Genomic DNA, 21,469 nt, shown 5'->3' on the forward strand with positions numbered 1-21,469 from the left:
AAACCCATTCTTGATATTTCTAGTAGACTTGACATCGACAATAATCAAAGAAAGTAATCCCATTCTTGATATTTCTAGTAGCCTTGACATCCACTATAATCAAAGTAAGTAAACCCATTCTTGATATTTCTAGTAGACTTGACATCCACTATAATCAAAGAAAGTAAACCCATTCTTGATATTTCTAGTAGACTTGACATCCACAATAATCAAAGGGTATAAACCCATTCTTGATATTTCTAGTAGACTTGACATCCACAATAATCAAAGAAAGTAACCTCATTCTTGATATTTCTAGTAGACTTGACATCGACAATATTTAAAGTAAACCCATTCTTGATATTTCTAGTAGACTTGACATCCACAATAGTAAAAGGGTGTAAAATTGCAAGTTGAAATTTGTGAAAATGTAAGTGAAATGGAGATTTTTAAAAATATCTTTTTTAAGGTTCTATTCAATATATCTGATGTCGTTGTCAAGGGTACAATACTGGAATAAAGTGCACTTATAACAACTGAGATAGAAGAGTTGCCTACATCAGGAATAGACAAAATAACAATATACAACTAAAAGATGTGTATTTTCACTAAATGTCCAGAGGCCGAATTTAAAGAATTTGATCCGCGGTTTAAATTTAAGCCGCGGCTCAAATATGGTTGGTTCCACTAAATTTGTATTAATTTTTTCAAGATTTAAGCCAGCGGTCAATTAAAGCCGGTTTTTGGCCGATTTAAGAAGCGGCTCAAATTCATTCGGACACAGGTTCCAGTTCATAAAATAACCAGTTTGTTAGTACTTGGTAGTGTAAAAAATATTTGAACTTTTAAATTACACAAAAAGGTGAGGATCTAACTTAAACTTACAAAGTGACTACAACGATTTGCAGAAACTTATAAAAAATGTTATTTCCCATTTCTAGGTTTGATCCCAGATTTACGGCTATCTATCTATCTACAAATGAATCTAAATTCAAAGTTTTCCTGAAGTTTTTATCTCTCTTCAAAATTTCCAGGAAACTCAATCATTCATTTATAATCTGAAATACTTAAAACAACACACAAACATGTATTTACTGGGTAATTTATTCTTTTATAATCATACAATTCTTTATCAAAATAAATCTAATGCTTAGTTGACAGAAAATAGTATTTTTAAGAGTTGATTAAAAAGATTAAAATAGCAAGGAAAACAAGTATTCGAAATTTTTTCTTTCATTTTTTTCAAAAGATTTATCAAGATCATCTACTTTTTCGCAATTGGTCAGGATTTTCATCTATTTTACTAATCTAAATTCAACAGTCAACATGATCGTATTGTTTCAATTCTAACAAAATAATAGTTCAAGGTTCCAACGTCCCTTTAAGAAGCCTTTCATATTTTTTTTTTATTTTTTTCACATAAGGAGCAAGTAAATTTTTATTTCTTAATGTATTTTTATGTAATATGATTCAACAGATTTTTCACGTAAGTGCAAGGATACAACTTGAGTTTCCTTGGTCTTTTCACTGCTTTTTAGTGCAAATGATTTTCAACATAGCTGGCTACCTTTGTTAGGGAAATTTCTCGCAGACAAACAAGATTTCTCACGGCCAGAGTTTTTATGTTCTAAACCAAATTGTTATCTCTCAGAACAACCAGTTATGTGATATTTCATGTGTTTGGTTAGACCAAATATTAATTGGAAGATTTTAGACCAAATACAAATAATACAGGGGAACGTGTTTTAAGAACGTTCCTTAAACGTTTTCATTCACAAACCCTTCCTGAAATAGATAAGAGGTAAGATCGGGGAGAGGTTGCTTTTGGTTTAAAAATAAATTAGAATCTTGAAATCAATATTTGGGGGTGTAAGTGTACATTGCTAGATACATTTTGTAGTTGAGGGTTTAAGTAGATAACAACAAAACCATACAATATTTCGGTCCTGTTATCAGAACTTTTGTGTTTAGTATCCTTGAACGCTTAATCCCTCAATTACAGTTATCTTTGCAAAGTATGACCACCACGCCACTGAATATTGAGAAGAAATTTAATCAATCCGTAATCTGCATAAGATGATGATCTCGATAATTATTCCCGAGATACAGAATACAAAAGTGTTCACTTTGGGATCCTTTTCCAAAATTAATTTCCCTCTAAAATATGAATTCGAACAAAATTAATTTGTAGAAACAACTTTTATCAGTTTTGCTCAGGTTCATTTGTGTATCAGACATGCCCTCAACAAATGTGCGTCACTTTAAAACTACGTTTAATTAAAATCTGTTTTGCTTTTCTTTTAATTTTTTTCGTCACCTGAATGAGCCTCTAGCTGCCTAGCAGTCTACAATCTTTACATTGCATTCTGAAAGAAAAAACAGGTATAGAAAAACACATCTAAAAAATTATCGGTCACTTAATTATGTTCACAGAAAAATGTATCAATATTCAATATAGTATAAAGTGAAAAGTATCATAATCAGAAATAATAATAACTGATAATGATCTTTGACACAGAAAATCTTTCGACGAGGGCATGTAGGTTGAAGTAACATATTTTATAGATGTAATAATATTTATATATTTAACAATAAACTAAATGTATGTATTTTTGTTTAACGTAAGGCAGGCAGGACGGGAAATGGCGGGTGGTGTTTTAAAACTTTTCTCAGACATTGTTTTACAATAAAAATTCAAAATTGACTGATTAAAACCTGTTTTTAAGTTTAAAGATAATATTTTAACGTCCAGAAAAGATAATAGATTTACTTCACACATTCTTAAGTTTTAAATCTAATTCCGTCAAATCTAAACAAGGTGAAGCAATCAGAATTTGTGAATAGTTTTTTTTTGAAAATCATTTGAATTTATAATGGAAGTGAGCGGATTCTTCAGGTAAAAAACGGTGAACATTAACATTTTCTTCCAAATAAACATGAGAGAATAAAAATAACCATTGTACACTTTGTAATTATAATTTATCCTTTTCCCTCTTTTATGTTTCAAGGACATTCCCTTTAAACGTAACTTTTGACTGGTAGGATACAAAATTATTATTAGATGCAAGTTTACACAGTGTAAAATTCTTCTTCTATCTTTATCTCATCTTTAATCACAACAAAGTGTCCATGTTCCATTGGCTCCATTGGTTCCTCAGCATCTGCTTCAATTGGTTCCAATGATTCCTCAGCATCTGGTTCATCTGCTTCAATTGGTTCCATTGAATCCTCAGATTCTGTTATTTCTCCGAATTCCTCTTTTTCTTCTTCTTTCTCAGACGTTACACGGATCTTGCGCCATGATGCTTTAACTTTTATATCAACTTTATGTCGACTCTTCATGTGATTTCTCAGATGTATCGGTCTTGTGGCGGCGTAGTCACAGAAATCACAGGGGTATCTAACCCCATTATGTTTGCTGTCCTTGTGTCTCTGTAAATGAAAAGACAAGGTCGCAACATAATCACATTGATCGCAGGGGTATGTTATACCCATATGCTTCTGCTCAATGTGTTGTTTTAATAATGTTAGAAAGGCTGATACATAATCACATTGGTCGCATGCAAACCTGATTCCCTCGTGTTTCTTCTCTATGTGATATCGCAGTACTGAAGGCAGGTGAGCAGCAAAATCACATTTATCACAGAAAAACTTTGGTTCTTCATGCTTACGCTTCGTATGGTTGAACAATGCTGCTCTCGTGTTCGATACATGATCACACTTATCACAAGGGAACTTTACACCTGGATGGACAGTATCAACATGTTTGTTTAAAAGGCTCGGTTTGTCCGCAACAAAATCACAATGATTACATTGAAGAATCTTCGCTCCTGGGGACTCGACTTTAATGTTTAAATGCATCTTTTTAATGTGTTGTTTCAAGTTGGACGGAGTACTGCTACGGTAATCACATTTATCACAGGGATGTTTTTTCCCAAGGTGCTTGCTTTCTCGATGGTACTTCAACAGACATTGTTTGTTCACAACAAAATCACAATCTTCACAAGAGAACCTGGGGGCTTCATGTTTAAGCTTCTTGTGGCTTCTCAGAGTTGATCTGGATCCTGCGGTAAAGTTGCATTTATCACATTTTATTTTGATGCCTAGATGCTTGCTTTCAACGTGATACTTCAGTTGAGAAGGTTTATCTCCAACATAATCACACTCGTCACAGGTAAACACGGCCATAGTGATGGTTTCAGCCTAAAAAACAGATTAACTTTAAAAAAACAAGTTGGACGAGAAGTATGTGGCTATTAATCAGTAATCATTGTTTAAAAAAGCAAAAGAGGGTTTTTTAAAAATCCAAGGATACCACATTTAAAAGATGAATTGTTATGCAATATACTTTCACAGTATCTAAAAGTAAAAGAATTGATTAATACATTTAAGTAAAAAACTGTCATCAGGGAACTGAATTTTTGCCACTAACTCAAATTTGCTAACCATTCACAATTAAATTTTGAGGTTTTCAAATTAATCTTTGCAACCAGATGTTGTAAACTTCTGATATTTCAAACATAGAGCATTTGATCTAGCAGCAGTCTTAGTTGGAAATATCAATCTACACATGCATTGGGTTGCCTAGATTTAGAAAGGAGACACATAATTTATGGTAATACCTCAATTCCTTTGTCAATTTTTTACAAAAATAAAATTTACGACCTTATATATGACAAGAAAGTAAAGCACGCAATTAAGCAGAAGATAAAGGAATAATAAACATTGGACAACTATGCGGGTTTGCACAGAGGACGATGCACTTGGAAATGTTTAAACTAAAGAATGAGCAGTCGACCCTGATCAGCAATCAACCGATGAAAAACCTTCACCCAGCAAAAGTAGTGCAAACCCCAGAAATTGGCATTGATTTAAGGAAAATGACATTTAGTAACTTGAACTATTTCGTCATATGAACTATTGATATTTATACTTTTGTTTATATTAGTATTTTTTAGTTTAATTTTGCTTTCTAGTTTTCTGTTTAATTTCAACATATTTAGTTTTTCTTTTTGCATTTGATTATTTATTTGATTTATGTATGTCATAATTGTATGCAAAAAACATAATCGAAATGAAATCCTCTCTACTTTCAGTGGCCCTTGTGATGAATTCATTATTCAAACTGCTACATTTGGAAGCAAATCTGGTTGACATAAACAATTGTCGAAATATTCAATAGTTCAAGCGACAGTAGGTCGGACATTATAGCATCCTTTTTTACACATTCTAGCAGCAGAGATTTCGTTTTTCTTAAACAAGTGCAAATTAGGGTTTGCCTCATTATTTTCAGTACGGTGCATTTTTAGGCTAAAAAATGCTTTGAATCCATTCAATTTCGATCCAGGAATCGTCCTATTCTATTAAGGTCTGAATCCATAAATATTTTTCTTGGTTATTCTATTTTTCAACTAATGAAAATTGTCCGGAAATCTTTTCACTTATTACCAACTCATTATGCAACCCATAGATTGATTAAAATAAAAGATATAGGACACTAAATTTTGTCCTTTTAAGATTTAGGGGTATTTCGTTCACAATAATCCTGAGGTAGTTCCGTGTAGGCAGCGCATGCTCTCTATAATAAAACGATGCCTGCGCGGAACTCCTTTGAGCTTCGGCCTCAGGGTTATTGTGAACGAAAAACCCTTAAATCTTGAAAAGACGACATTTAGTTTTCTATCTGTTATTTTAATTAAACTATGATGAAACTCCTTGAGAGTTATATTTTTAAAGAAAACAATCTTTTTCTTATGAATTTTGGTCAATTTTCTTGGATTAGCATATTTACAGGCTGGGAACTGAATCCAAGAGCCAGACAACTGCGGAATAGGAGAACGATATTTAAGCAATTGTTTGTGTATTTCATATTGTTTTCAAGAAAATAGTTATACTAGAAGCTTGAAAATTCAACTTTTCAAGTAAAATTGTTTTGAGTACATATAACATGATAATCTTATGAGAAAAAAATTTGAAAATGAAAATTCTTAAATGAGATGAAATAATCTTGATGTATTCTTTAGCGAAGGCCGCAGACTTAAGTTAAAGAATGCATCAAGGTTATTTCATCGAGTTTAAGAATTCCATTATTACAGTTTTATCCTCATTTGATTAATATTATATCATATTTGTAAGGTTCCATGCGCACATACCCAAACAAATATACTTAAAAAAAACTCCTGGTGAAATACGATTATTTCAAGTTGGAACAATTGACATTATGAAGGGTTGCAAATGAGTTTTAATATTTCATTGATGCTCTTGTTCTGACTATCACAGTTTTTTTATTTTCCAATGTTACAATTTTAAAATGTTAGATACACTTTTCATAAGTAAAAGTTGATTCTTCATGATAAATAATTCATAAGGTATGATTGTTTCCTTAGTTTAGTTTATTTACAATTTTTTAATGCATTTCCTTGTTTTTTCAAGTGGATGCTATATTTAAATCTTCCAAAAAGAGGAGCGGGTGATGTTAATTTTTTACAGGGGGGGGGGGGTTAGGGCCCCCCCCCTTCCAATCTTCTGTCAGGATTAGGGTTAAGATTTAAATGGAAATTCCTGATCTAAGGTATTTAATTCTTCTAAAACGAAAAAGGTAAGTGAGCATTTTTTAATAAAGTTTAAGGGTAAGTTTGCATGTTTTAATAAAGTTAAAAGGTGAGTTTGCACTTTTTAATAAAGTTAAAAGGTAAGTTTGCACTTTTTAATAAAGTTAAAAGGTAAGTTTTCATGTTTACAGATAAAAGGCAAGTTTGCACTTTTTAAAAAAGTTAAAAGGTAAGTTTGCATGTTTTAATTTAAAAAAAGGTAAGTTTGCATTTATTAAGAAAGTTAAAAGGTAAGTTTGTATGTTTTAATAAAGTTAAAAGGTAAGTTTGCTTTTTTTACTAAAGTTAGTTTGTAGGTTTTAATAAAGTTAAAAGGTAAGTTTGCATTTTTTACTATAGTTAAAAGGTAAGTTTGTTGTTTTAATAAAGTTAAAAGGTAAGTTTGAATGTTTTAATTTAAAAGAAAAAGGTAAGTGAGCATGAAAAGGTAAGTTTGCATTTTTTAATAAAGTAGAAAGGTAAATTTGCATGTTATAACATGAAAGAAAAAGGTAAGCGAGCATGTTGTCAGTACAAAATAATTAAGTTCATATCAATATTGATCTATGTTGAAATGATTAATATAAGGATCGGCGTGTCAGAATGAATATTCTTCAACTAGTGTAATAATTTCCAAGCTTTAATACACGGAACGTGTAAGAATATACATTCTATCACGCTCTGACCGTGTAATAATTTCCATTCTTACATGGGCTGAGCGTTAAAGAATTAAAATTCTAATGTGGGAATAAGCATTCTTAAATACTAGGAAACCAGCCATATTGAATTTCTTCTCCTGGACCGTGTACTAATGGGAATTCTTACACGATAGGTTTACTACTCAAACCGAACAGATAGGATATAATACGTATTACTAACTGTGTTTGATACTCATTAAGACTTTAAATCCTAACTTAGCGTTTAAAAGTCATCTTTTTACTCTATAAATCTTCCTACATTGTCAGTCCTTTAAACAGAATTACCTTAATCTGGATGTCTTTCCTCGACAAATTTTAATATTCCAGGCAATTTTAGAATTTCTGAAATATGAAATATTTTAATATCAGTATTTTGTTCGAAGAAATGTTGTATATTAAGTTATAAAAAAAATATCAGGTCCTGTGTAATAAAAATACATTTGTAATTAACCAACAATCACATAACTGATAAAGTACGCAAGATGTTTATCTTCAGGTTGGGATTGCGGTAAGTTTCAAAGACAGATAACGAGGGAGGGAATCCCCGGACGTCATGAGCCTCTGCTAAGCAGACACAAGCCTCCCAGATTTGCAGGTCAGACCGAGCCTCCACTATGCAAACGAAGCCTCCGCTATGCAGACCGTGCATCCACTATGCAGTGAACGAGCCTCCACTATACAGAACAACTTTTTTTAAATCTTGGTTTTTATGTGTACCACTTTATTAGTCACAATTAGAAACTATTTATGATAATTAATAAATACTTTTCATCTTTGAGAAACCTCTCATGCCACTATGTCAAAACATTTTGCATTACACATAAAAACCGATTAAAAAAAGCTGTTCTGTATGGTTGACTGAATAGTGGAGCCTTGGTCTGCATAGTGGAGGCTCGGTCTACATATCAAATCTAGGAGGCTCGTGTCTGCATAGCGGAGGCTCATGGGGTCCGGGGGTTCCCTCCCTCAGTTAACTCAATATCTTAACGTTAACTTTAAAATTAAAGAGATAATACACATTTTTTAAAATGTTTAAAACCATTTTTTGGTCACGACCTCCAAGCTTAGACAAAAGAAAAAAGGTTCTTGCCTAAAGTTGGAATAAGTTTTTTTTTTAAAGGACTATCATCATCATTATCACAGTTGGTCTTAAGGACCATTTGATACAATTATAAATATAATTAACAAATACATAGACGGCAGAAATTACAATTTTAGTCTTGGAGATTTTAAACCTAGTTGTTTTGCTTATACATTATATTATTTGGTATTTCATTATCTCGTTCAGTCTTTGGGGTTGTCCATAGCATGGATCTCTTGTATTGTGAATATCGAGCTCAATTTTCTCTCAATTGTTTGTTAATCTGCAGAGGTCAATTGAATCTTTATTTGATATCCCGCATGGGAATCGCACACTGGAGGCATAACTAAAAGAAAGATATTAATAATTGATCCTCAAATTAAGTGCCCAGAGTAAATATCGAGATCAAACAATTATAAGAGTATCCAGCAAAAAAGTTCTCGGCGCTCTACATATTGGAGATTTTGTTCAGATTTCGTCTCAATAATATCTTTTGATGTAGATTTGTAAGACTGCTTACAGGTTCGTTGCTCAGCAAACAGTCACTTTAATTCTTGAGGTATTGATTGATTGATTAACTTATATTTCTCTATGCACATTAAAAGAATGCATCTGAAATGGAAGAAAATGGTCTCATGAGGTAGCAACTGAATATTTAAGATTCCGACCACTTCCAGATTCAGATTCCCGGATTTCTAAAACTACTCTTGAGGAAGGATTTGAACTGGTTGTCCAGATACTTGAATATAGTGCGGCATGTCTCCGCTAGGTGGAACCACAAACCTCTGAAATCAAAATTTTATTTACAATTTAAAGGTATCGTTATGAGTTTTATTTTGGAGACTCTCAAAGTAAAATAAATTTACTAAGGCGAACAAATCAGATCTTAGTAAAAAGTAGAGAGAATGCCTTAAAAGGAATTTTGAGCGTAATTTCAAGTGAATTTCCATGCAAAGAATTTCATGTTAGATTCACAAAGGTACCCTTTAAACCTTTGACAGAAACTACGTTTGTAAATACATAAAAGTTTTAACACTTGAATGGAAAAATAAATTATTTTTCAATTAATTTATAAATCTTTAGCAAATATAACTAATATTGGAATAGATTTGGTATAATGATTTGACCTTGAAACTCTGTAATTGGTTGATTATAAGAATTTGACCATGAAACTATCTAGAATTGGTTGATTATAAGAATTTGGCCTTAAAACTACCTGGAATTAGTTGAGTTTAAGGATTTGACCTTAAAATTAACTGTAATTGGTTGAGTATAAATATTTGACCTTAAAACTACCTGGAATTGGCTTAGTATTTGACGTTAAAACAACCTGGAGTTAGTTAAGATTAAGAATTTGACCTTAAAATTGACATTGCTCAATTATAAGTACCTGGAATTGGGTGAGTATAAATATTTGACTTAAAACTACCTGGAATTGGTTGGGTAAAAGAATTTGACCGGCCTGTAGAACTTGTTGACCTTGCTGATGTGTCATTTCTACACTCTAAAGCAGAACGAGAACGAATATAAACTAGTAATTATTCCCCATACATTCTCGGTAATTGTACAATGCAGATATAGAAAATGGTGTTAAAGGGACAGACCTGCTATGTAAGGTAGTTATACTGAGTATGCAGTGAATTGTGGACAAATTCTTTAGGATTCATTTGAGACATATAAAACGTTTCCACGATGTATAATTACTGAGTTTGAGCGCAAAGTCGACGTACGTTCAAAATCATGAATTTGGGTGGTCACGTATTCAAAATCGTTTATTAATTATTAAATAACGACGACGAAAAATATAGCAAAAATTCTATAGTAAACTAATTAGATGTTTAGGAACATGTTTCTCAAAAGAAATTTGTCAATAAATCGAAGTTAGAATTAATAATTTACTTTTTCATCATTAGATTGAATTTCTTATTTTCTATGAATTTGTTTGCAGATTTCTTCAAATTCTTCAAATGTCGTCTTTTTTAATAAAAAATTCCAGAATATCTGCAGAAAATCTTTGTGATAAAAGAGAGATTATAGAAACTAATTATTGAATAAAATTACTTATTTTCGATGATAAGAGTTAATTTTTATTTTCTCAACCTGTTCCTCAATTAACTAATTAGTTTACTGTAGAATTTTGTTTACATTTTTGTCGTCTTTATTTAACAATTAAAATAAAAACAATTCTGAAAACGTATCCATACAAAAATTACGATTTTAAACGTCTACTTTGGGCTCAAACTCAGGATTTACCGATCTTTAAAAAGTTTTATATGTCTAAAATGAATCCAAAAAAATTTGTCCACAACACTGCAGTGCATAGTCAGTTCAACTACCTTACAAAGCCGGTCTGTCCTTATAAAAGCCGAACCCGTCGTTCATGATTAAGAGATTATACAAAATAAAAAATAAAAATATATATGTAAGATATGTCAAAATAAGTTTACCTGGGGCGTATCTAAGAGAGCATGTCCCATGACCTGGCCAGCCTGATTGACCAGCCCAACCACCTGACGACCCAGACTACCGTCTACCATCTACAATCATAGGGATATATATTTTAAACAAGAATATTTCTACCCCCTTCCCCTGGTGGAGGGGAATTGATTGTCATCAATTTGAGGGGTAAATATGATTTTCAACCTTGTGTTATAATTTTGATCCAAAAAACTTATATTTCTTCTAATTGAAGGGGAAAAAGAAGGGGGGGGGAAGTAATTATTTTCAAGATAATATTTACTCCTGTACAGTATACAGGTTAGTGTACATTATATTTTTTTCAGTTGTCTACTCGACATAAATGATTTATTTGCGGATTCCTACAGTAAAGCAGAAACATAATATGATTGAAGGGTTGTGTATCTCGTAGATAAAAACAATACATTCTTATCAATTGTTCATCAAATAAATATTTTTAGAGTCATCAATAATAAGGTTGAAAAAACTGTTTAATTATACCTGTGGTAAGCTGACCTTAACAAGTCCTTCATTATTTTGCCCCAAGTCACCAACCTCAACCTGAGTAATAAATCGTTAATTAGTAAATACCAAATTAAATTACTGTTGTAGAAGTCTCAATAACTCAGAATGATAACATATTTTCACAAGTTTATTTATTCATATGTTACTCGTTTAACATACTAAGAATGACTAGTGTAAAATCCGAGATTGAACAAGTTTGCGAAATATCAGTGAAACTGTTTGCGCATTTATGCAAACTCAATTCTAATTTTAACATGTAGGACAAAATCATATTTTCTTATAACTAAAAGTCAGGCTTCTACACTGTCAAAGTTTTTAAATCATGTTATGCATGCACCCGGCATAAACACTTATTAATTAATCTTATTTTATTGACAACAACCACACTTCTACACTTCAACACTTCAACACTTCAACACTTCAACACTTCAACACTTCAACACTTCAACTTCTCTAGGAGGCAAAACCCGAGAAAATTGCTGGATAAGGCTGTTTTCAAAGTTTTGGGCTCTGACAGAACTTATATCAGCAGGATGAGAATGAGCATTTCGTTAAACAATCCATCAGTTATGGCTGTCCTGGAGCAGCTGTGCATATGTACATCTCCAATAGGTCCTAGAGCCATTTCCAATGTTTCCATTATATTGAAAAAAATCGGCATCCTGAAGTATATTAGCTCTTTGTCCCTCAACAAATATGCAGGGGTCTAGTATTTGTGACTTCATGATGAACAATATTAGTTAACGTATGACATGTAATAGATCAGTACTGTGTTTATTTACAAAAAACTGGTTTGAATATTTACAGAAGATGGCAAAAAAATTGTTATATCAATATTGAAGAGAAAGAAAATGATCGCATTAATATATGTTTCGTTACAACCCGAATACAGGATTAGTACATGAATATTTAAAAATATGTCTCCAATGCATAAATTGGTTTTTGGAGCTCGGACCGGATTAGACGAGATGATACCCTATCGAAATAAATATAAGAGATAACTTTTGATACAGAAAAATGAACACTCCCTTGCAGTATAAATTCTACAAGAATGGATTTTTTTTGACAACTATCCACCGTTCTTCCATTTGTTAACAACAACATCATGGTGAATTCCTTTTGTTTACAACATCATGGTGAATTCCAATTGTTTACAACAACATCATGGTGAATTCCATTTGTTTACAACAACATCATGGTTTATTCCTTTTGTTTACAACATCATGGTGAATTCCATTTGTTTACAACAACATCATGGTGAATTCCTTTTGTTTACAACATCATGGTGAATTCCATTTGTTTACAACAACATCATGGTGAATTCCATTTGTTTACAACAACATCATGGTGAATTCCTTTTGTTTACAACATCATGGTGAATTCCATTTGTTTACAACAACATCATGGTGAATTCCATTTGTTTACAACAACATCATGGTGAATTCCATTTGTTTACAACAACATCATGGTCAATTTCTGTGCCGCATATCAATCAATCAGCATTTGGGATCGCATTTCCCCTGTGGGCCTCATAAAACCTTACCCCCCGGGGTTATTTTATAATTTTTAATATTATCATTATTTTTACAAATTTTTGTAAAAATGAAATATTCTTGTAAAATATCAAACAACAATAGACCACCTATTACATACATTTACAACATACAATTCATGCTGCACAATACCGTTGAGTACAGTAGAGTTTACAAGTATACGAGACAACTACCTGTATTTGCATTCCCTCTACTTCGTTCTCCTTGGTTAGTCTTTTCTTCTTCCTATTCTCACCACGTAGCTTCTTCTCCACGTGACAGGATCGAATATGCTTGTTCAGAACACCTATATTCAATAATTAATAGGGTGGACAATGGGGATCATCTTTCATGAATTTGGAAAAAAATGAAAAGTTTGACAGTTATATAATGTATCAGAAAACAGTTAAACTATTGATCACACAACAGTTAAACAATTGATGAACAACAACAATTCAATTGGTAAGACAACAGTTAAACTATTGATCAGACAACAGTTAAACGATTGATGAACAACAACAAATCAATTGGTAAGACAACAGTTAAACTATTGATCAGACAACAGTTAAACAATTGATGAACAACAACAATTCAGTTAAACTATTGATCAGACAACAGTTAAACGATTGATGAACAACAACAAATCAATTGGTAAGACAACAGTTAAACTATTGATCAGACAACAGTTAAACAATTGATGAACAACAACAATTCATCGGGCCTAAATATACAATTTATCAGGCAACAGTAAAATAATCGAACAAGGAAAAGATAACAAATTGATAAGCCCCGATTAAATAATTGATTAGGCATCAACAATTGATCATGCAACGGTTAGACAATTGATCCGACAAAAGCTAAACAATTGATCAAACAACAGCTACACAATTAATCAGACAACAGCTAAATACTTGAACAGACAACAGTTAAATATTTGAACAGACAACAGCTAAAGAATTATTTTATTCTAAAAAATATACTTCTTGCAATGTTGTTGTTTGCAAAAACAATTTTGCTGATTTTGTTTTTTAAGCAGTCAGCACCAAATAAAAAGAAAAATGTTAAACCTTTATGCTGAAATAGCTTTCCACAAACTGGGCAGTTAACCTTCTTTCCAGTGTGCAGGACCATATGTAGAGAAAGGGAACCCTGCTTAACCTGAAAAATAATCGTTTTAAAACAAGAAAAGAAGATTTTTATGCAAAAAGGTTAAGTAAGTTCTTGAAGACATTCAAAAAAGAGCATTGAGAATGACCTCTGGTCTCAAAGGAAAGTGCTATGAAGAAAAGCTAAAAAAGGTTGAACTCTATTATCTGGCGAAAAGAAGGAAAAAAAGTTGATGCAATTCAAGTATGGAAAATATTAGCACAGTATAATCATGAAGATGAAAGACATTGGGTTGAAAGATGTTCAGAAAATTCAACAAAAGATACCAGATTGGCCTCGAATATCCTCAATCTACATAAAAGAATAAAGAAAACACTCTTTTAGTGTTAGAACTCCCAAACTTTGGAATGACATCCATTACAGTGTTAGATCTTCAAAAACTCTGAACAGTTTTAAAAGAAAAATCATGAGATGTATGGCCCAAAACATACTTAAATGTTTGTGGCCAACAAAACTCCCATGAGCATTGAGCCCCTTTACATGGCCACGCATGTGGCTCTCTTAGCGTGCACAAACCAAGTATAACCAAATATAACTAAGTATAACTAAGTTTACCCATGTATAACCAAGTATAACCAAGTATAACCAAGTATAACCAAGTATAACCAAGTATAACCAAGTATAACCAAGTTTAAAAAAGTATAACCAAGTATAACCAAGTATAACCAAGGATAACCAAATATAACCAAGTATAACCAAGTATAACCAAGTATAACCAAGTATAACCAAGTATAACCAAGTATAACCAAGTATAACCAAGTATAACCAAGTATAACCAAGTTTAAAAAAGTATATAACCAAGTATAACCAAGTATAACCAAGTATAACCAAATATAACCAAGTATAACCAAGTATAACCAAGTATAACCAAGTATAACCAGGTATAACCAAGTATAACCAAGTATAATCAATAGCTTTAAATAAAGACACTAAGGATAATGCCAACATCAACCAAACTAGATATACACAGAGTAACTTTTGAATTGAAGAGTTTTAGTTAGATTCCGAAGATAAATATAAAAGTTTTAAAGACCGTGGTGAGGGGAGAAGGACCGACAGCACTTATAAACAGACATAAAATTCACCATTTTGACCTCATATGAAACATTTAATTTTAAAGAAAGTTCTTAATTATTGCTAAACTATTTGGGTTATTAATTGAATTTTGATCAACTCAAGCGCGCAACATATCACAAACAGGNATAGACGAGTGTGACTGTACGCATACTAAACACGTTTACCTTTGCTGAAATATTTTAAACTGAAATTTTTGGGTTTTCTGACATAATTGCTAATTATGTCAGAAATCTATGTTAGATACGAACTTCTCTGCACCATAAGAAACAAATGAAATATTTTGATGTCCCATTGGAACATGAATGGAAAGTTCCGGTTTTACAAGAACTTTTAAATACAAGAATGAATAATTCGATTCGATGATTACGTAATAACTGAAATGATAAATATGTTATGTAGTGAGTAAAAATCAATATTTTCAATTTGTGCATAATTTTGCCTATTTTTTTTTCTTTTCTTTTGGAAACCTGTATTTTCAAAAAAAAATAATTAAAAAAAATTTAAACTACACCATTTATATATGTATTTATATCTTTGTGTGTGAATAAATCTTTATAATAATAATATAATATTGCAAAATTCACGCTAAATCTGTTTATAATAATAAGATGGATAAACCTGTTTGCCGCAGATGGAACAGATAACCATAGGCATGAGATGATTCTTTACATGCATATCCAGGGACTTAGACGTCAGGAACTTTTTCCCGCATTCAACCTTAACATTAAGAAATAATTTAAATAAAAAAATTGTTATCGGTACGAATAAATATTTCCGATTTAAAATGTTTTATGTGGATTAGAAAATATATGGATTTTTGAATTTTTTTATGGAAATGTGAATGTAAATAATTGTCTTAATAGTTGAGTTTACACTATATACCGTTTATATAAGTCCAGTACATTAAAGTACAGTACGGTAAAGTACAGTATAGTACATTACAGTACAGTACATTAAAGTATAGTACGATAAATTACAGTACAGTATATTACAGTACACTACGTTAAAGTACAGTGCAGTACATTACAGTATGTTAAAGTACAGTTCAGTACAGTACAGTACAGTAAAGTACAGTACAGTACGTTAAAGTACAGTACGATGTAAAGTTAATACCTCTGGACAAGTGAAGTATAGAATATCTTCTGAATGCGTGAGCATATGTTTATCTATTGATTCCTTCGCCTACAACCGATTAAATAATCAAGTAAAATCTAGATCAGAAATGAAACCGCAAATGAAACACATAAGGCTGACTGTATGGGAATTTTCAAGAATAAAGAATTGTTTCAGATTAATATTCAAACAACGAGAAGTTAAAAAATTAAAATTATTTTCATCTGAAATCGCCATTTATTATAATCAAAATAATTTTTTTCTTGAACACCACTTGAGGGAGTTAAGGTGCCCTCATGTGATTTGTGAATAAAATAGTACAATAAATTTAGAGAATCAATTATCTAAATATCTAATCTCTCCGTTAATATTTAGATAAATTCTAAAATTTATCAATAATTAAAAACGTTATCAATGTCGTCTTTGAAATCCCCATTCCCCATGTTTACTGGGACACCCTGTAAATACACAATTTTGATCGTTTGTTTGATTGTTTTCCTTATATTGAGCTCCGCACAGATGGCAAACGTGAAAATCAGGTTTTATTGATCTTGCCATCAGTTCAGAAACAATCTCCTATAAAATAATTAAATTTGTAAAAAGAACTGAAACTTTTAAAAGAACAAACATTTATATAATCTTTTGTTTTGAAAAAAAAAACATTTTTTTAGCCATAACACCCTCTGGCCACCCATGAGTGTCCACAAAAAATGTCAGCCCATTCGGTCCAGCCATTTGGCCGGCTATAGGCAACATATATATTAATGTCTTGTTTTATTAGATAGATTTTCTTTGTGTGTCTTTAGGTATATTGCCTTCCAACAATTTTAAATTATACGTTTCTTTAGTCTGCGAAAATATATTTTTCTTCCGTTTTTTAACCATTTTAAAAATGCTACAATTTTATCTTCGAAATTTTAAATTTAAATTTTTCGCGGATTTTTCTGTAAAATTTGTACATTTTTAAAATCAAGTTAATATCATAAACCTTCCCAGGGGTCAAGTTGTAGGTTAAGCCGTTTTGACGTTATTCTTTGGATACAGGAAGACAAACCCAATATAGAGATCTTGATCTCGATATAAACAGTACCTTGTTCTCCCTGGCCTGCCTGCAAGCTGGATATTTATTAAAATGAATATGGAATCCATCCAACGCATTCATTCCCCGGTTACAGGCGAAGCACTTGAACCTCGTGAAGGCAGAACAGTTCTTACGGTGCTCAAGAGAACCTTTCCTAAATGCGAGCGTTCACAAGTTTAAAAAGGTTTTACAGATGGAACTTTTTGATACAGGAAAAACCATGAACTCTGAAATAGGAAGACGACTTTTAGAATCAAGTTATAACTTTAAAAAGTCCAATGAACATGAGAAACAGCAAATGTGCAGTTAAACAAACCCATTTCACTAAATAAGTGATTTAATATGTGTCTAGTCTAGTAAATCTATTTGCTTTGTTTATGAGTTTGTAACAACATCAAATACACCTAAGTATTGCTAAAATGTCGTCTTCTTGTTAAAATGTTTTCTGGTTGTCACTGTGGTTGGTTTTCTTTTTCGTATGTATTAAAACGGTACTTTTCCTGGCATAAATAAAGTTAGAGCATCAATAAAACCGGGTTTAAGAGAGAAGCAAAAATAAGAGCCTAACACATAGTTGACCCGTGACCCCCGAATAAATGAAGAACACGCTGTCCTTGAATTAAAGATTTTTTTCTAATTTTTCAAAAAATTTAGATATTTGATCTTTTTAAAGAATGAAATGACTTAAAAATAGAATTCGTTTAAATTTTTCCTAAATCAATCAACTGCAAATCAATCTTCATTAGTAAATTTCACTTTTTCTAACACTTGTTAATAATTACACATCCCTAATTCTGGCTGGGGACTTCTTTCTTTGAATTAAATAAAATGTATCAAAAACCTCACTTTTATCATATAAAAAATGAATTCTTATCTATCTTCTGAACCTGATATTTAAAATGTAAAAATAAACATATATACAGAAAGAAGGTATGAGAATTAAAATCAGAACTATGAATAGGAAAATTAAGAAAATTAAGAAAATTAAGAAAATTAAGAAAATTAAGAAAATTAAGAAAATTAAGAAAATTAAGAAAATTAAGAAAATTAAGAAAAATACAGTACAGTACAGTACAGTACAGTACAGTACAGTACAGAAGCTGTCATGTACAAAATATTATATTTTAGAAGGAAATCGCAACAAATCACAGTTTTTGACAAAAAATTAACAATTATTGCCGCAGAAAGCGATAATGTTTACATATATTTCCAATAAAAATATGATTAATATGTTTAGGTTAGATGCCATGCCAAAAGCATCACAAGAAGGTGCATGTTTTATCCATTAATATGGTAAATATGATTCAAGAGGCGCCAACATTTTAAACAATATTTAAAAATCCAGTTCTATCTAAAGATTTTCTCGGTTATTTCACTAAAATCTTGAATTAACACAGTAAATAATTGCAGAAAAAGTGTGAATAGTGGCCCTTGCCGTGCCCTTTAAAGGGAGTGACCGGCTATGTAAGGTAATTGAACTGAGTATACAGTGTTGTCGAAAACTTCTTTAGGATTCATTTGAGACATATTAAACTTTTTAAAGATCTGTAAATCCTGAGTTTGAGCGCAAATTCGACGTTCAAAACTCCTGATTTGGGGGTGGATACGCTTTCAGAATTAGTTTTTTTAAATTATTAAATAACGACAACGAAAAATAAAGTAAAAATTATACAGTAATCTAATTAGATGGCTAGGAACATATTTTACAAAATAAATTTGTCAATAAATCAATGCTAAAATCGATTATTTTGTTTTCATTGTTATACTGAATTTCTAATTTTCTTTGAATTTATTCGCTGATTTCTTCAAATTCTTTAAATGTCGTCTTTTCAATAATAGTTATAGAAAATCTGCGAACATCTTTGTGAATGACGAGAAACTAGAATAATGAGATAATAGAAACTAATAATTGAACAAGATTACTTATTTTCGATGATATGATTAATTTTTTATTTTCTCAAAATGTTCCTAAAACTGACGTCTGTAGTTTATTGTAGAATATTTTTACATTTTATGTCGTCGTTAATTAATAATTTGAAAAAAACTAATTCTGAAAGCGTATCCACCCCCAAATCAGGAGTTTTGAACGTCGAATTTGCGCTCAAACTCAGGATTTACAGATCTTTAATAAGTGAAATATGTCTCAAATGAATCCTAAAGAAGTTTTCCACAACACTGCGTCCTCAGTTCAACTACCTTACATAGCCGGTCACTCCCTTTAAGAAACATCCTTTTTTATTTTTCTCGTATTCGCTAGAATAATCTGCATGAGCGCCGGACAGTCAAAAAAAAATATTATTAAATTTACCCAGTTGATTTTCAGGATCTTTCTGACACTTAGGAACCAATATAAAGTGATGTTTTAAAGTTCCCAAACGCCTAATAATGGTTTTTATCAGGAAATAAAAATCTTAAGGAAGACGAACAATATTATGAATGATTATCATCATGCCATCACCAATTGACAGCGGTATCCTTTAATCCTATGCATCCAAATGCATGACTGCGAATATAATCAAACATTTTTATCTTGTGCAAACGTGAATGTACACTATGCAGCAAAACATATGATTTTACTGCTTTTGTACAGGGTTACCCACAAAGGAAGAGACTGAAAAGACGACCTGAAACTCTAATATGGTGATTCCAAGGTTGAATTAAGTCTTCTGCTATAATTAAAATCGTGTATTGTCTTATCTATTGATTTAACAAAGAAAGAAACAAGTCAGGGAATCATGAATATACGGAACAGTATAAATTTCTTAAAGTCGTCTCTGAAGTCTCATCCTTTGTGGTTAACACTGTATATGAAAAAAGAAAACAGTCTCTGAATCAAAAACTAAGGCTCTCTTCTAACTAATTCGCATAAATATAGAAAGAAAAATAAAAAAATAAATTAAATATCCGATTTAAACCATTCCTAAATCCTTTCTTACAGCAGCAGCAAACGTGTTTAATATCTCGATTTGTTGCAGTACACTGTCTTTTATGTTTCCAGGAATCCCTGAAATTATTCTTATTTGAATTATAAGCTCCTTGCCGAAGTGCTCGGCGCTGCCCGTGGAATTTAAAAACACTGGAAAAAAGGTGAATTTACAGGAAGCCCATAACTTCAAACCATTAATTTCCAAGGTTGCCTGGTTATATTTTCATCTATTTATTCGATCTCGAAGTAGAAATCCTTAAAACCTCAATTAATTTCAGGCAACAAAAATGAAGGAAAACGGTCAAAAATGGCCATCAGTTGATCTAATACCCAAGTCTTGCATCATAATGTAACATGAAAAAATTATGTATGTAAATGTATGCAGTAAATGATGTAAATATGTATGTATCCTTATTTATATCTGACAATAACCAGTTATCCTATATACTCTACCAAGAGTTCTGAGAATAAACAATGAGACCTGTAAGATCCTCCACAGTCGGAGCAGGTTTTTCCTCCCGAACCCTTCCCCACCTTCCTAGCAGGCCTAGCACTGCAGTTCTCAAGATGGGGCCATCGGTTCATTTGCATCGGAGCTAAAGATTATAATGTTATCAAGCTTAATAATAAGTAGATCTGAAACCTTTATAGTAATGTAAGTAACAATTTGAAATTCATCACCTAGGGTTAAAAAGTTGAGTTCACAATGAGGACATTTTCTCTTGATACCATGCGCATGAACAGACACTGCAGCGTTTAACAATCAATCAATCAAGATACTGAAGCGTTTAACAATCAATCAATCAAAATACTGCAGCGTTGATAATCAATCAATCAATCCTTATAAAAAGCTGTTTTTGTTTGAATTGAAATAATGTTTATCAAATCACGCTAGTAGTGTTTTAATCTTCAAGTAAACAAAGCTTTCAATTGAATCCTGTAACATTTGCAATGGAGGTTTTATAACTCATTTGACATTAAAACCTTTTTGAAGTATTTTGAACTCCTCTGGTTTTAAACAATATTTCACTAATCAATAAAAAAATGTCAGCCAACAAGAAATAAAAAAATTAAGTTTTATTAAAACAAGGATTTTGATTTTAAAGTTCTAGAAACATAATGTGTGGGATAAATGTAAATGAATAAGCTAAGTCTCTTTTTCGAAAGGATTAGGAAACTATGCTGAATGTTTTCCTAAATGTTTGAGTAGATCATGTTTAGTCTGATTAGGAACACCGCACTT

The 21,469-nt window shown here is 31.5% G+C and overlaps 2 protein-coding genes and 1 long non-coding RNA gene across 3 annotated transcripts; all 3 read right to left on the reverse strand.

Moving 5' to 3' along the window:
* Window positions 1–1,370: 1,370 nt before the first annotated feature.
* Window positions 1,371–7,636, reverse strand: LOC111698256 (zinc finger X-chromosomal protein). The gene is made up of 3 exons (XM_023468543.1): window positions 7,553–7,636; window positions 2,297–4,182; window positions 1,371–1,764 (listed from the first exon to the last, which is right to left on the reverse strand). Exon 2 carries the CDS (start codon window positions 4,165–4,167, stop codon window positions 3,049–3,051), a length of 1,119 nt encoding a protein of 372 aa, XP_023324311.1. The 5' UTR covers window positions 4,168–4,182; window positions 7,553–7,636; the 3' UTR covers window positions 1,371–1,764; window positions 2,297–3,048.
* Window positions 7,637–8,224: 588 nt separating this feature from the next.
* Window positions 8,225–17,473, reverse strand: LOC111698257 (zinc finger protein 569). The gene is made up of 10 exons (XM_023468544.1): window positions 17,310–17,473; window positions 16,718–16,795; window positions 16,220–16,288; window positions 15,725–15,823; window positions 13,930–14,020; window positions 13,057–13,169; window positions 11,307–11,366; window positions 10,796–10,885; window positions 9,778–9,852; window positions 8,225–9,133 (listed from the first exon to the last, which is right to left on the reverse strand). The coding sequence occupies exons 1-10, from the start codon at window positions 17,379–17,381 to the stop codon at window positions 9,050–9,052; spliced, it is 831 nt and encodes a 276-aa protein (XP_023324312.1). The 5' UTR covers window positions 17,382–17,473; the 3' UTR covers window positions 8,225–9,049.
* Window positions 17,474–20,222: 2,749 nt separating this feature from the next.
* LOC111698273 (uncharacterized) lies at window positions 20,223–20,979 on the reverse strand. The gene is made up of 3 exons (XR_002764500.1): window positions 20,908–20,979; window positions 20,708–20,822; window positions 20,223–20,304 (listed from the first exon to the last, which is right to left on the reverse strand). It is a non-coding gene; the product is annotated as an uncharacterized LOC111698273 (long non-coding RNA).
* Between the last annotated feature and the right edge of the window lie 490 nt (window positions 20,980–21,469).

Source organism: Eurytemora carolleeae, unplaced genomic scaffold (assembly GCF_000591075.1).
Source record: "Eurytemora carolleeae unplaced genomic scaffold, Eaff_2.0 scaffold301, whole genome shotgun sequence".
Taxonomy (NCBI): domain Eukaryota; kingdom Metazoa; phylum Arthropoda; class Copepoda; order Calanoida; family Temoridae; genus Eurytemora; species Eurytemora carolleeae.